We start from the raw sequence: 15,250 nt of genomic DNA on the forward strand, positions 1-15,250 counted from the left end.
TGGGTAGGGAGGTTAAAGGATCTAAACACACCCGGCTTCCCTTCAAGGGGTTGTTCTGAGAAGCAGTCTCCTGAACTTGTGTCCCTGAGGATCCTCCAGGGGGCTGGCTTTTGTCTTTCCCCTGCACCCCACCCCGTCCAGGACACCGCGCCCCCAGCCTCTCTTTCTCCAGGCTGTCCTAGATTCCAGGATTCCTGATTACCATCCAGAGCTGTCTACACTCTTTCATTAAGACTGACTTTGCTTTGACACAGACTCTGCCAGGCCCCCACCGAGGGCACCTACAGTGCCTGCCCAGTGTCCCCTGTCTCTCTTGCACCCTTGCAGACCTTTCCGGAACTTGGCAGGATTCCCAACAGACTCCAGGCCTGGTTTACCCCCTCACTCCACTTTCTTTTGTTGTTTAAGTAGGCTCCACGCCCAACCGGGAGCCCAGCGTGGGCTCCAGCCCGCGACCCCTGGGATCATGACTTAAGCTGATATCAAGAGTCAGACGGCTCAACCAACTGAGCCACCCAGGCACCCTAATCTCCCATCTTTTTCTATTTGAGTATGGTTGGCTGAAATTTACCGGTTTAGCGATTTTGATGGCTCAGTGGCGTTCACGTGTCTCAGTTCCGGGCCACCTTCACCACCGTCCATCTCTAGGTCTCTTCACCTTGAAACTCTGTCCCCGCTCCTCACACCCACATCCGTGTGTTGGAGCTCTCTTCTTTCCTTGTTCTTGTCTCTGCAAAGACCGATCTTGTTGGAAACCCAGACAGCTGAATCCGTGGGATTTGGTGGGGAGGAGGAGCCGGGGGCCCCGACCCTGTGACGGGCAGGCTCTGGATTTGGGAGACAGGGTGTGCACATTTTTATTCCCTTCCTTCTCTCTGGAGACACTGGAGGCAGGACCGGGTTCTTTGACACCCATTCCTTCCTTACCTAATTTCCCAGTGAACACCAAGGCTGAAGTTAATGGTGTGCTCCCTCCCACACACCCCTCCTCATGCTGAGCCTCACAGGGGAAGAGGTGCATGGAGCAACAGACACGCCAGGCGGCTGCTGAAACGCACGGAAGGAAGGGGCAGGTAGCAAAAGGCGCCATTGCTTGTTTAAGCGCAACGCGGCAGCCAGACGTTTTCCACAGCACTCTGGATTGCTCAGGTATAGGGGGTTTATACGAAGTCTAAGTCAGAGGCCTGTTCTCGAAATGCTCACAACCTAGTTGAAAAGATAACGTACCATAAGCGTCGGGGCGCCTGGCAGCTCAGTCAGGTGAGCATCCAACTCTTGTTTTTGGCTCAGGTCATGATCTCATGCTTCGTGAGTTCAAGCCCCGCATTGGCATTGGGCTCTGAGCCTGGAGGCTGCTTGGGATTCTCTCCCTCCTCCTGTCTCCCTCTCTCTCTGCCCCTCCCCTGCCTGCTCTCTGGCTCTCTCAAAACAAATAGAAATAAAACTTAAAAATAATATACCCCGAGTTTTCAGCCCAGTTACTCAAGACAAAAACCCAGGCATTAGACTTGATTCCTCTCTTTCTGTCACGCCCGTTGTTCCTATCACTGTACTTCGGACATGAATCCTGAACCTCTCCTCGCATCTCCACCTGCACACCTGTTACCCTCGTCCGGAACACCTGTATCTCCTGCACAGATGGCTGCAAAGCCCTCCGAACTGTCTCCTTGCTTCCTGCACGCCACTCTCCACACAGCAGCCGGGGTGATTTTCATGAAATTGCATAATGTACTCCTCCCTTGCTTAAAACCCTAGAATTGCTTCTGTGATGGTTGGAGTAAAATCCAAACTATACCCAGGGCCGCCTGTGTGGCTCAGTCGGTTGAGCATCTGACATCAGCTCAGGTCCTGAACTCATCATGGTCCGTGAGGTCAAGCCCCGCATCGGGCTCTGTGCTGACAGCTCAGAGACTGGAGCCTGCTTCAGATTCTGTGTGTGTGTGTGTGTGTGTGTGTGTGTGTGTGTGTGTATGGTTCTGCACCCCCCCAAAATAAATAAACATAAAATAAATCCAAACTATGCCCTTTGGCCTACAAGGACCTGAATGCTCTGGCTCCTACCTCTCGGATCTCTTGCTACATTAACCTTGCCTTCCCCTCACTGAAGCCCAGCTCTTGCACTTAGACTTTCCTCCTCCTGGAAGATTCTTCTCCTCAGGTCCCGTGGTTCTTTGGGTTCCTTGGGTCTCACACTGAACGTTAGCTCTTCAGTAAGGCCCTCCCTGCCCATCCAGGGGCATTCTGGCACATCACCCTGTTTTATTTTTTCTGCATAATATTACACTACATTGTTTTAGTTGTTTGCTTGTTTTCATTGTTTATTGGAATGAGAGTCCCAGGAGCCCAGGGAGCAGAACAGTGCCTGGCTCTAAGTAAATGCTCATTAGATACGCATTGAGTGAATGAATGGAGTTGGGGCTGGACTCTGAAGGGTGGGCCGCCTTCCAGGAGGAGGGAATGGAATGGACAAAGGTGTGAAGTCAGGAGTGAGGGAGCACAGCCCGTCCTGGGAGTGGCCAGCTCAGCTCCAGCAGAGGACCAGTCAGGTCCTAGTGGGAAAGGAGGCTGGGGACGCAGGCTGGGTCTAGGCGGTGGAATGCGCTGAGGGTTGGACAAAAGAATCAGGACTCCGTCCTGCAGGGCAACCGGAAGCCAGCGAGGACCTTTGAGGTGAGGAGTGGCCTAATTAAAACTGTATCTGGAGAAAATTAATCCAGAGACTGTAGAAAAAACTGAAGCAGGACCCACTGTTGCAGGACATGGTGCCAAACGAAGATGTGGAATCACCTCGGTCAGGAAGCGGGGAAAAAAGCACCGTTCACGGTCCTGAAAGAGAAAATGTTTTCCTTCCTTCTGTGGTTCTTTTCTCGACTTCTCATGGGGTTTTGCTAGTTAACGTTGTTCGATATAAAGAAAAATTCACATTTTTCTGCCTTCGACTTACTGATGAGCACAGAAGGACTGGAAGCAAACGGAATTACGGGCGGAACAACGTCCCCCTTTCCTTCCTTCTCATTGTCACCAGCAGACGCGGTTGGTCACCTGCGTCTTCCAGAAGGCCGTTGCCTTCCAGGGTTCAGGTTCTGCTTCGAATGTGAAGTGTGGCCTCTCTCAGCTGTCAGCACCCCGTTACTCAGCTGTGCGCATGACACACTTGCCGTGTCCTCACTGAGTCTCTCTGAGCCCCCACGCGTGGTGGGGCCACTGGAGCCCACGCACGTGGCACATTCCGTGTACCTCCTCGGCTCACACACTATCCTCCATTGTCCCTCTGGACTTCATGCCCAAATTACAAGTTCAAAGACAAAACTATGAAGAGTTATAAGGTGGTGAAAGCAGAGCACTGAACCAAGCACAAGGCCATTCTGAGGAGCAGGGGCTTTGTCTGAACAGACCCCGAGTCCATGAAGCTGGGCTGGAGGGAGAGAATTTGAGGGCGAACCCGAGAGTCAGAAGGGGCACAGGTGAGGATGAGAGCCAAGGATACTGGGGGAAAGTCGAAGGAGAAGAAACACCTCTCCAAGTCACAGCGACAGGATCTAAAGAGAGATGAAAAGAGATAGATAATGATTCTTAACTAGAAGGTCCTTAGAGGCCCTTGTACCCCCCTCCCCACTAGACTGTGGGTCTCTTGAGCCCGGTGAGAACTTCGAGATGGCCTCCCCAGGGCTAGAGTTGCCCAGTCGCTAGCAGGTGCCCAAATGGGCAGTGTTTGTCCACCCTAATGGCCAAATGGGGAGGGGGAGTTGAGACCTGGGGGGGAGGGAGACACAACACCTGAGCAGACCTGGGTCCAGGGCTGGGGTCTCCAGGCAATGCTAGGGGCTGGGGAGGTGGTGTTGGGAGGGTTGGGTGGGGACATGGGGAAGCCCCTCAGCTTGGAGAGAACCAGGGCTGTGGGATTGGAGAAGGTGTTGGGGGACCTGGTAGCTGCTCCCCCAAGGGCAATTTCCCTCCTGTGGTGGCCTCTGTCCATCCTCTGTGTCCTGTTCTAGCTTCCATCCCGGCTGGTCTAGTGCCCTGGCTGGTGCCTTCTGTTTTTCTTGGTCTCTGGCTCTTTCTCTATCCCTCTCACATTTGGCCCTGTCCGTCTTTGGATCTCAGTCTCCAACGGGGCGGCCAGGGGCCCCTTCGGCTTCCCTCTCCAGCTCTTCGTCTCTCTGGGGTTCTCCTTCCCTTTGCTCCGCCCGGACACGCCCTCTAGCCCCTCCATCCACCTGATCCAGTCTGGTACCTGGAGTGGGGGGAGGGGGGAGAGACCTCCGGGTCTTAAAGCGGCGGCAGGGGGGCGGACCCAATCCCGCTCTCCATATTTGCATATGTATGAGGTCGCCCGGGCCAGCGGCGAGGAGGCGGGGCTTCTGGGGGTGGGAAGGGGGCGGGCCCCCCACAGCCGCCTAGTATAAAGACTGCGCGCCACGACCGCCGGCCCCGCACTGCTGAGGAGCGGAGCCTCCGCCCGAGGGGACCCCCATCCCTGGCTGTCCCCCAATTGCGCGTCCCTGCCCCACCCCCGCGGCCGAGCCACCACTGGTGTGGCGGTCTCCGCTTGGCGGAGGAGCCTTGAGCGGCCACCCGGTCCCTTTCCACAGGCTCTTTGCATCTTGGATTTCGGGGCAGCCCCCTCCCCCACCCCTCCCTCGCCTCCTTGCACCCCTATTTTTCCTGCGTCTCGCTCGGCTTTTGCAGCCGTCTATTTTTGCATCCCTTTTCATTTTGTTTCTAGAAGGTTGAGGGGGGGGTGAGGCTGCATCGCACCCCTTCCTCTTTCTAACCTCCGCTGCTCTGACAGCCCCCTTTTCATCGCAGGTGTGGGGGGGGTCTAGGATCGGTGCATCCTACGCCGCGCTGCCAGCGCCCCGCAGCGCGTGGCCGTGCACCCCGGAATTTGCAGCGGCTGCCCATCCGAGGAGGGTCTCCCTCGCCCCCGCCGCCTTTGCTCCCCGCGCGTTCCGGAGCGTGGCGGGGCTTCCGCGCGCCGCACCCCAGCTTCTCCGCAGCCCCCCGCCCCGCGCGGGACTCGCCCCCCACCGCCAAGATGGTCATCCAGAAGGAGAAGAAGAGCTGCGGGCAGGTGGTTGAGGAGTGGAAGGAGTTCGTGTGGAACCCGAGGACGCACCAGTTCATGGGCCGCACCGGGACCAGCTGGGGTACGCAGGGCGGGCCTCTCGTGAGGCGGGGCGGGGGTCTTCAGGGCTCGGCCCCCGGGGGGCACCGGGTCCCGCGGGCTCGGCCCCGGGTCCCCTGCCGGGTCCCCCGGCGTCCGGCCCCCTGCCGGGCTCCGGCCTGGGAGGGGGCCGAATCGCCGGTCTAATCTCCACGGCCCGGCCGCTGCGGAGGCGGAGAAAGTAGGTCACTGCTGCCTTCCCGCCCCCCGCGGAGCCCCCTCGCGCGGGGGGTCGCCGGCTCTGCCCGCGTGTCCGCGTCGCGGCGCTGGCGCTCCCTCTCGGGGCACACGGCCGCCCCCCCTTCCCCAGAAGAGCGCCCCTTCCCTCCCTCTGGCTCTCACTAGCTCGCCAAGCCCGCTATTTTTAGCTCGTGCCCATCCCCTGGACCCTGGGAACATTCATGAGGGGGCGGGTCTTGGAGAGGTGGGGGGGGTGGGGGGATTCTTCGCGGCGGAAGTTGTCAGTATCCTGCTGCTGTTTGGAGCTTCTCTGTGGCTGTTTTGTGGGTGGGGGGCTGTTGGAGAGGGGTGGCCCCGGGAGGTCTCGGAGGTTGGATGTCGGAGGCTCAGATGTCATAGGGGAGGGAGGAGTGGTGACCAGTGGCGAGGCGTGCACATACATCATCCAGCAGAGTACGAGACCTTCCCAAGCCACAGCCCGGCTCAGGCCGTGTAGAGGGAGTTGTTTCTAGTCGAGGGTCTGGTACTGGGCTTGACTGCAGGTGAAAGGTGGCGTTCTTCCAGAAGGGATTGTGAAGCTGGGAAGTCAAGCATAGGGGACCCTGTTGTGACACAATTTACAATTCATCCACACTGGTTGAACACTGTTCCCATCAGCCCACCCACGAGGGCAGTCCTTGTCTTCAGGAAACTGGGAAGTCCAGCCCCATGATGGCTTGGGGAAATCTGGAGAAGCTTCCGGCCCCATGATGGCTTGGGGAAATCTGGAGAAGCTTCATGGGGAGTGTCTTCTCAAATGGAAGGACAGGGGGTCCTGGGTGGTGGCAACAGCAGTCACTTAACACTAGGCTGAGGAGTGACTGGAGTTACATATCACAAACAGCAAGGACAGGCTCCCTGCCGGGCGGCCTCTGGAACATTCTGCCTTTACTCACCGCCTCTCCCTGGGTCTTGTGCATGAACTTGGGGGAGGGGGGTGACTGTTGAAGGTTCTGGGCAGCTCTGAGAGATTTCGTAGCTAGACAGGAGCTACGTTCAAGGTGTGACTTCTGTGGGGCGCCAGGAGAGAGAAGAGTTTGCTGTCTGAATGTGAGGGTCCCCCCTCTGAGGGGTGGGCTGAGAGTTTGGTTGTGAATGGTGGCCAGTGCCAGCTTCGAACGTCACCGTGCTGGACAGCTTTAAGCACGAGGACCCATGAAACAGTAACAGATGTTGTGCCTTTTCAGGGCCATGAATGGTTGACAAGTTGGGAACGTAATTTGATGCAGAATGACTGTGGCCTAGACTTGGGGTTGTCCCAGCAACGAGAATTTAGGTCTCTTGTGGCCTTCGAGAGGTTGGGCTTCACTCTGCCCTAGGACCGGAGGGGGCTGGGAGTCTTGGCCGGAAGCCACACACAACTGCCCGTTTCCAGCTTGTGTCATTTTGCTCCCAAGGGAAGGCTCTCAGATGTCCCCAAGACTCTGTGACCCATCCCAGTGCAGGCCGTCTGAGTGGGAGAGGGGTCTGTGGGGACAGGTGAGCTCATCGAGGGAGCCTTGGAACCTGCTGACCCTGTTTCCTCCTCCTCAGCCTTTATCCTCCTCTTCTACCTCGTCTTCTATGGCTTCCTCACGGCCATGTTCACCCTCACCATGTGGGTCATGCTGCAGACGGTCTCCGACCATACCCCCAAGTACCAGGACCGACTGGCCACACCGGGTGAGTGAGGCGGCTCCCTGCCGGCCACTGACTGTTCTCGTGCCCCCCAAGCCTTCAGAAAAGAACTTAGAGCCCGAGAAGCGCCCACAGTTTGGAGAGGCTTGGTTCTAATGGCCCAGTTACCGCATGCGGGGAAGTTCCGGAAGTCTGCCTTCCTTCCCATTTCTCGCAGCTGAGAGCTTTGTGATCTGGGAAAGCGCTGTATGTCCACGGGAAGTTTCCTCCACCATCACCCCACCCATCGCCCTGCTGTTGCCTGTGTCCATCTTTCTCCCTCCGTGTGTGGTCCTTCATCGGGTATGTGTATACGTATATGTGTGTATATATATATGTGATCTCCACTCGTCTGCTGTAGGTTTGATGATTCGCCCCAAGACTGAGAATCTTGATGTCATTGTCAATGTCAGTGATGCTGAAAGCTGGGACCAACACGTTCAGAAGCTCAACAAGTTCTTGGAGCGTGAGTCAGGGGCCGCAATGTGGCGGTGCAGGAGCTCGGGCAGGGGACTGGGGGACCCTGGAAGCAGAGCACTGGCCCCACGACTCTCTCTCTCTCCCCCCCCCCCCCCCCCCGCCTCTGTAGCTTACAACGATTCCATCCAAGCCCAAAAGAATGATGTCTGCCGCCCTGGGCGCTATTACGAACAGCCAGATAACGGGGTCCTCAACTACCCGAAGCGTGCCTGCCAGTTCAACCGAACCCAGCTGGGCGACTGCTCTGGCATCGGGGACCCGACCCACTATGGTTACAGCACCGGGCAGCCCTGTGTCTTCATCAAGATGAACCGGGTACGTGTGACCTTGGTCACCAGGGGCCGCCATCTGCTGGCATTTGCTTCCTTTCACTGGAGACACTTTTGGATGTTGGAGGAGCTGGGAGAACAAGAGGGAGGGGCCACTGGAAGCCAGGTTCTGTGGAGGGGGGAGGCTGGGGGGGGTCTTTGCCATCCTCTTTCTCTGACTCCTCGCTGTCTCCTCTTCATTCCAGGTCATCAACTTCTACGCGGGAGCAAATCAGAGCATGAACGTTACCTGTGTGGGGAAGGTGAGTCTCTTGGGCCTTGTCCACCTGCCCATCTGTCTGCCCTTCTTGGCTTCCGTGTGATTCATTCATGTCTTTTGGTCTTCTTTGCTGTCAGAGGCCCCATCACTCTAGGGACAAGGGGGTAAGAGCAGGCGCCACCATAGCTCCGACTCCAAGGGGCTCCCACCACTCTTGCTTCTCTGTAGGATGTAGGGGCCTGCCTAGACCCCTCCTCTCTGACTCCACCCAAGCCTCGGCCTCTGCTTCTCTCCCTGACCCTTCACTTCCTCCGGTCCCCGATCACCGGATCTTCTGCTCTGCCTCCCGTATGCTACCCGCTCTTCAGTTCTTTTTAGGTACCTGGTAGTTAGCACCATCTGCCACCACTCAGCTGTCCTAGGAGCCCTGTGGCCCCCTCCTCTGTCCTCTCTAGAGGCTTCCTGTCCCTCTTTACACACACACACACACACACACACACACACACACACACACCCTCCCCTTCCTTCCGAGCCCTTACTCACTTATCTGTTCTCTCTTGGCTCTGCTCCAGAAACCGATTCCTGAGACTGGGGTAAGAACGTGGTGTGGGAGTAGACGTGGGCGGCGCCAGTGCCATTAGCATCCTTCAGGACTCCCCAGTCTGACAGCAGAGACAGGACAGCCCCTCCCGCACACATGCAAACGCACACACAGACTCACAGCCCAAGGGAAACAGATTTGAGACAGAAATACTTGGGGTGAAGGAAGAACTGAGGGAAGTCTGGAGGCAGTTCCTGCCATCCCTAACCCGCTCTCCCCCTGCCCGCTTGCACCCCCCACAGCGAGATGAAGATGCTGAGAATCTCGGCAACTTCGTCATGTTCCCCGCCAACGGCAGCATCGACCTCATGTACTTCCCCTACTATGGCAAAAAGTTCCACGTAAGTGCTGTGGGTGGCCCGGTCCGGTGGCTCCCCCCAGGGGAGCAGGGTCCTGGGGAGGAGGCTGAGTGCCAAGGGCCTGGACCTCTGCTCTCCTCCTCTGGCCCAGGTGAACTACACGCAGCCCCTGGTGGCCGTGAAGTTCCTGAACGTGACCCCCAATGTGGAGGTGAACGTAGAATGCCGTATCAATGCCGCCAACATCGCCACGGACGATGAGCGAGACAAGTTTGCGGGCCGCGTGGCCTTCAAACTCCGCATCAACAAAACCTGAGGCCCCTTCCTCCTGCCCCCACCTCTTTCCTATGGATGCTTCTGGAATGTCCCTGACCCTTCCTGATCCCTCCCTCACCCGCCCCAAAGGTATTTTTTATAACAGAGCTATGACTTGTTTGAGCCTCACGCCCCTTTTCTTTCCTTGTGACCCCAGCCTGAAGGCCAATGTGATTCCCTGCCTTCCCACGGTCTCCGCCCTCTCCTCCCCTCCCCTCCCCTCCCCTCCCCTCCTTTCTCCTCCTCTCCGGATTCCGGATTCCGGCTTAGTCAGAGGCAGGGAGGCAGGAACCCAGGAAGGCCTGCTGGCAGAGGAGTTAGGGACTGTTCTGGTTCTGGTTCACTTGTTGAGTGTGGTGTCGCCACCCTTGCTGTCCCCGGAGAGCAATAGAAAATGCCTGCCCGCCCGCCTTCACACCTGCCCACCCTTGCAGCCGCCTTCCCCTCCACCCCCCACCTTCTCACCTTCCCACCTGCACACCTAGCTTTGCATCTGCCTTCACACCCCACACCCACCGTCTAACCCTCCCGCCTTCACACCTGCCTTCACACTCATCCACCTCCCCTGCCCCCCATCTCATTTCACCCCTGGTTTGCAGACACCTTCCTCTGTCTCTCCCAAGCTTTCTGCCTCATGGACACAGTCACTATCTCGTCGATGGCTTTTGACTTACCCGGCTCCTCCAGCATTGGCGGTGTGTCCCCACCCCCCTCCATCCCCCTTCCTGCCTCTGAAAGACAGCTGTTTGAAACTGAGGACGAGGGGGCTCTGGCCTTTTCCCTGTCTTCCGGCACATTTTCCTTCTCACCCTGTGGTGACTGGCGCGAGCTGGGAAGGAGGGTCTGGAAGAGGAGTCCCGGTTGGTTCTTCTTGAAAGTTCTCTTCCTGTCATCCACACAGGCACTCCTCGGAGGGATGGGGTTGACCTAGGCTGAACATCCACTTTGCTTTTTGCCGCCGACGGCGCACTGCTTCCCTGTTTGTTTTCCCAGAATATCCTTCAAGTTCCACTTGCCCGGAGCGCTGGGGGAGGGCAGCCATTTTGGCTGGGTCCCCAGTGGCCACCTTGGAAACAGCTGGCTCTGGGACTATTTCACCTCCTTCCCCTGGGCCCGGAGGCCCCCCCCCCCCCCCCCCGCCTTTGGCTTCTTGTAGCACGTTGTCCACTAATCACTAACTCCCTCCCTCTCCTCCGCATGTCAGCCTAAACGCTGCAAGCAGCCCCCCAGTCTAGGCTCTGAATTTTTGGCCCCATCTCCTTCGGGACCCCTTGGTGTTTTTTAAATGACCCCATAGTGCCCATAGAATGTTACATGAGGGGCCTCTGGTGTTCTTGAGTGTGAGTGCCCTTCCTTTCTGCCCTCTCTAACTCCCCATTTCTTTTCTGACACTGCAGTCTCCCCACACCCCCCCTCATCTGGACCCTCCCCTCCTTCCCTCTCTCTCTGGATCTGAGTCTCTCTCCTTGGGGTCCCCATGTTCTCCTGCATCCCCCTCGCTCCAGTGGTCTCTCTCTGCAGTTATTTAATGCCTGTGTCAGATCTACTGTAAAAAGAAGATAAAGTACAATAAAATAAGAGCAATTATATATATAAATATATATCACACATGGAGCCCTGCGTGTGGGCTGTTCCTTTCTGAGCGTTTGGAAGAGCTCTGGGAAGGGAGGGGAGGGCGGCGGGGTGTGATTCGGGGGTCACCTGGGCCTTGGGGGTCCTGCTTCCCAGCTTTGACTTCTTCATGCAGTGTCCAAGTACCTACCCCACCCCGATCGCTCCTTCACGTGTGCCATCTTTGAGATCGCTCAGAGGGAGAGAGGCAGGAAGCCTCCGTCCCTTCGTTCGGCGATACTTACAAAGCGCCTACTGTGTGCATTCTAGGCACCGTGAAGACACACTCATGAAAGAGGCAGACTTCCTGCTCCCACGGAGCTCCCCAGGTTAACGGGAGAGGTGAGGCCCACAGGAGAGACTCACACACCAGGTAGATCACCATGTGCCTCCAGGGAGGGGAGGAGTCCTGTGAGGATAAAACCCAGGGGTCATTGGCTTTCTACTGAGGGGCTTCCGGTAGCAGGTTTCTCAGAGCCTAGAAGGGTGGGCTGGTTGGAGAGAGAGAACCGCCTTGGCAACGCTCAGGGATGTGGGAAAAGTGGACCGGAGGAAACAGAGCTCAAAAAACGGAATGAACCCTTGCGGTTCTAATTGGGGGTAAAAGTATACACAGGAGGGTAGGGAAAAAAAGGGACGCGGGTCCGCAGAACCACGTTTACTGTGACATACCGGGAAGGTTTAGAGTTAATTTTCATTTTCTTGGGCTTCATTTTCCGTGGTTTGCTTGCAATGAATTAGTATTGGCCATGAAAAATTGCTTTATTACACAGGCATCTGCACACACAATCATAACAGGAATGAGTTGTGTGTGCACACGCAAGTGCACGCGCACAGACTGCTGGGTGTGCTCATTCTCATATCGGAACTGGGTCTTATTTTTTTTTTTTATAGTTTTATTTATTTTTGATACAGAGAGAGACAGAGCATGAGAGGGGGAGGGGCAGAGAGAGAGGAGACACAGAACCGGAAGCAGGCTCCAGGCTCTGAGCTGGCTGTCAGCACAGAGCCTGATGCGGGGCTCGAACCCACGAACGTGAGATCTGACCTGAGCCGAAGTCGGAGGCTTTAACCGACTGAGCCACCCAGGCGCCCCTAAACTGGGTCTTATTATACACGTTTGTGCATTTCACTGTTTGATGCTCAATAAATGTCTCGTGCCACTATTTCACAGTAGAGCTCAAACGCATGTATAGTTCTAGGTGGCTGCATAATATTTTTTTCCATTGGGTCATTCTTCCCTTCTTAATTTGCCCAAGCTCCTTGACAGCTACGGATAGAAACTGTTTTCTGACTTGCAAAATTCTGCACCCCCGCCCCCCTCAGGCAACTGTTTCTGTTAAAAAGTGTTAGGTCTTCACATGTTTGGTCCTTTGTGGTTTCTGGGTGTCCCGTTACTAGAGTATATTCCTCTTTTCTAGATTTTTGTGGGTGTTGGGGGGAGGCAGGATTTTCATTTCATTAAAATTTTTACTTGAACTTTAATTCTCCCAATTTTTGTTTCTTTTTGTGCACGGCATAATTCGGAGTCCACTTTTATTTTAGTTTTCTAGTTTTGTCGACTTCGCTTTACTTTTCAAAAATCTAGGGAGTCTAGCTGGCTCAGTTGGTAGGGCGTGCAGTTTTTGACCTTGGGGTTGTGAGTTTGAGCCAAACCTTGGACGTAGAGTTTACTCAATAATAAAGCATATTTATTTATTTATTATTTTTATTTTTTTAGGTTTTTTTGCTTAGTTTGAGAGAGACAGCATGGCAGTGGGTAGAGAGAGAGGAGGGAGGGAATCCCAGGCAGGCTCTGAGCTGTCAGCACAGAGCCCAACATGGGACTTGAACTCATGAACTGTGAGATCATTCCCTAAGCCGAAGTTGTATGCTCAGCTGACTGAGCCATCCAGAAGCCCCAAGGGGAAAAATTTTTTTAATGTTTATTCATTTTGAGAGAAAGAGAGAGACAGAAAGTGAGCGGGGGAGGAGCAGAGAGAGGGGGAGAGCGAATTTCAAGGAGGGTCCACACTGTGGGTGCGGAGCCCAACGGGGCTGGATCTCATCAATGGTGAGATCATGATCTGAGCTGAAATCAAGAGTCAGACACTTAACCAACTGAGCCACCTAGGCGCCCCATATGCCAAACTATATTCATTTGATTTCAGTAGTTTTACAGTGTGTGCTCTGTTATCTAGCAAGGTGAGTAGGTTTCCCTCCATCCTTTTATTTTATTTTATTTTTTTTTAGTAATCTCTACATCCAACACGGGGCTTAAACTCCCGACCCTGAGATCAAGAGTTGCATGCTCCACAGACTGAGCCAGCTAGGTTCCCCTCTCTGCTTTTCTGAGATGATAAACAAATGTTTATCTACTATCTATCTATCATTAAATCCTCTTTATTCCAAGAGTTGTTTATTATGGTCTCTACAGCGCTTAGGTGCATAGTCCTATGATCAAAAACACAGATACTTTACCAGTTTTCTTTCTTTTCTTGACCCTTTTTGAATTTTTTATTTTTTTTTAAATTTTAAATATTTATTTATTTTTGAGAGACAGATCATGAGCAGGGGAGGGGCAGAGAGAGAGGGAGACACCGAATCAGAAGCAGGCTCCAGGCTCTGAGCTAGCTGTCAGCGCAGAGCCTGACGCAGGGCTCAAACCCACGAACTGTGAGATCATGACCTGGGTCGAAGTCGGACACTCAACCGACTGAGCCACCCAGGTGCCCCGAATTTTTTTAATGTGTTTTTATTTTTGAGACAGAGAGAGGCAGGGCATGAGTGGGGGAGGGGCAGAGAGATAGGAGACGCAGAATCCGAAGCAGCTCCAGGCTCCAAGCTGTCAGCACAGAGCCCGATGCGGGGCTTGAACTCACGGACTACAAGATCATGAACTGAGCAGAAGTCGGTCGCTTAACCAACTGGGCTGCCCAGGGGCCCCACGTTGATCCTCTTTGAACGCATTATAACATTGTCAGTAGGCATCTCTGTATAGTTATTTTAATTGAAATTATCTTAGTGTTTAAGCATTAGGATAATATCTCCTTGTATTCCACTACTCTTTAATTAAGTTTTTCTTAAAGGAATGGATGCTGAAATTTAATCAAATTCCTTTCAGCATCTCTTGACATGATCAGACTTTTCTTTCTTAATTTGTTAATGTAATGAATTGCGTTGATAGATTTCTCTACAAAACCAACTTTGTGCTCCTGGAATAAACTTTTACTTACAGTGTTAACCTTCTTTTGATTCATTAATGTATTGTGGTACGACGTTAGGAGTTTTGCATCTGTGTTGTTAACTTAGCTTCCAGATTTTTAAGGTCTTTATCAGGTTTTATATTAATGAAACCACAGCTTTACATAAATTGGAGATTTCATTCTTTTCCTGTGGCACAGAATAGTTTAAGTTGCATTGGACCAATCAATGGTCTTTGCTGTGTTTTCAACGAGCTCTTGAGGTTTTTTAAAATTATTATTATTTCATTTTCTTAGTAAACTCTGAGCCCAACATGGGGCTCAAACTTATAACCTTGAGATCAGAGCCGCATGTTCTTCTGACTGAGCCAGCCAGGCACCCCTTCTCTTTTTATAGGTTTATCTTTTCTCTAAACTCCTGCTTTTGGGGGCGCCTGGGTGGCCCAGTCAGTTAACGATCTGACTTCGGCTCAGGTCATGATCTCATGGTTTGTGAGTTCGAGCCCCATGTCAGCTGTGCTGACAGCTCAGAATCTGGAGCCTGCTTCAGATTTTGTGTCTCCCTCTCTCTGACCCTCCCTGCTTGCACTCTCTCTAAAATAAAATAAAAACATCAAAAAAACTCCCACCTCCTACTTTTGGATCTTACCTTTTCAACCAAGTTTGCTTTCTCTTTCAACAATTTGTATCTTTTTTAGGATGCATGCTATATTCCATTGGTTTCTATTTCTCCTTTTTTACTACTTATTTTTGAGAGACAGAGACAGAGTGCTAGCTGGGGCGGGGCAGAGAGAGGGAGACACAGAATCTGAAGTAGCTCCAGGCTCTGAGTTGTTAGCACAGAGCCCATGTGGGGCTTGAACTAACAAACTGTGAGATCATGACCTGAGCCGAGGTCGGATGCTTAACTGACAGTCCCCCAGGCTTCCCAAGAAATATCTCAAATCTCAGTGGTACAGGGCTTGGGCTTTGAACTTGAGAGCAGGGGCCACGTCTGCCATGGGCCCCATGTCCTAGAATAGAACCTGGCAGAGGACAGCACCGTGAATGCCTGCAGACAAGACAGGTGACTGAACAGTAGGGAAGGCAGGCAGTTGGGACCAGAGAGTCAGGGACTCCGTGCAGGTCACACAGCTCATCGCGGAGTTGGCCTGCGAACCCAGCCTTGTTACCAGCCCGTGAGCTACCGGCT

The 15,250-nt window shown here is 54.0% G+C and overlaps 1 protein-coding gene across 1 annotated transcript; it reads left to right on the forward strand.

Moving 5' to 3' along the window:
- The first annotated feature begins 4,424 nt into the window (after positions 1 to 4,424).
- Positions 4,425 to 10,879, forward strand: ATP1B2 (ATPase Na+/K+ transporting subunit beta 2). Its single transcript, XM_029928873.1, has 7 exons — positions 4,425 to 5,150; positions 6,920 to 7,048; positions 7,404 to 7,508; positions 7,632 to 7,837; positions 8,037 to 8,093; positions 8,894 to 8,992; positions 9,102 to 10,879. Exons 1-7 carry the CDS (start codon positions 5,039 to 5,041, stop codon positions 9,264 to 9,266), a joined length of 873 nt encoding a protein of 290 aa, XP_029784733.1. The 5' UTR covers positions 4,425 to 5,038; the 3' UTR covers positions 9,267 to 10,879.
- The last annotated feature ends 4,371 nt before the right edge of the window (positions 10,880 to 15,250 follow it).

This window comes from Suricata suricatta, chromosome 17 (assembly GCF_006229205.1).
Source record: "Suricata suricatta isolate VVHF042 chromosome 17, meerkat_22Aug2017_6uvM2_HiC, whole genome shotgun sequence".
NCBI classification, from domain to species: domain Eukaryota; kingdom Metazoa; phylum Chordata; class Mammalia; order Carnivora; family Herpestidae; genus Suricata; species Suricata suricatta.

Bases quoted from the DNA above. Each gene is read 5' to 3' on its own strand.
- ATP1B2 (XM_029928873.1), top strand. From the start codon at position 5,039: ATGGTCATCCAGAAGGAGAAGAAGAGCTGCGGGCAGGTGGTTGAGGAG. The intron at 5,151-6,919 runs GTACGCAGGGCG...CCTCCTCCTCAG, and splicing joins CCGCACCGGGACCAGCTGGG to CCTTTATCCTCCTCTTCTAC. The intron at 7,049-7,403 runs GTGAGTGAGGCG...CGTCTGCTGTAG, and splicing joins GGACCGACTGGCCACACCGG to GTTTGATGATTCGCCCCAAG.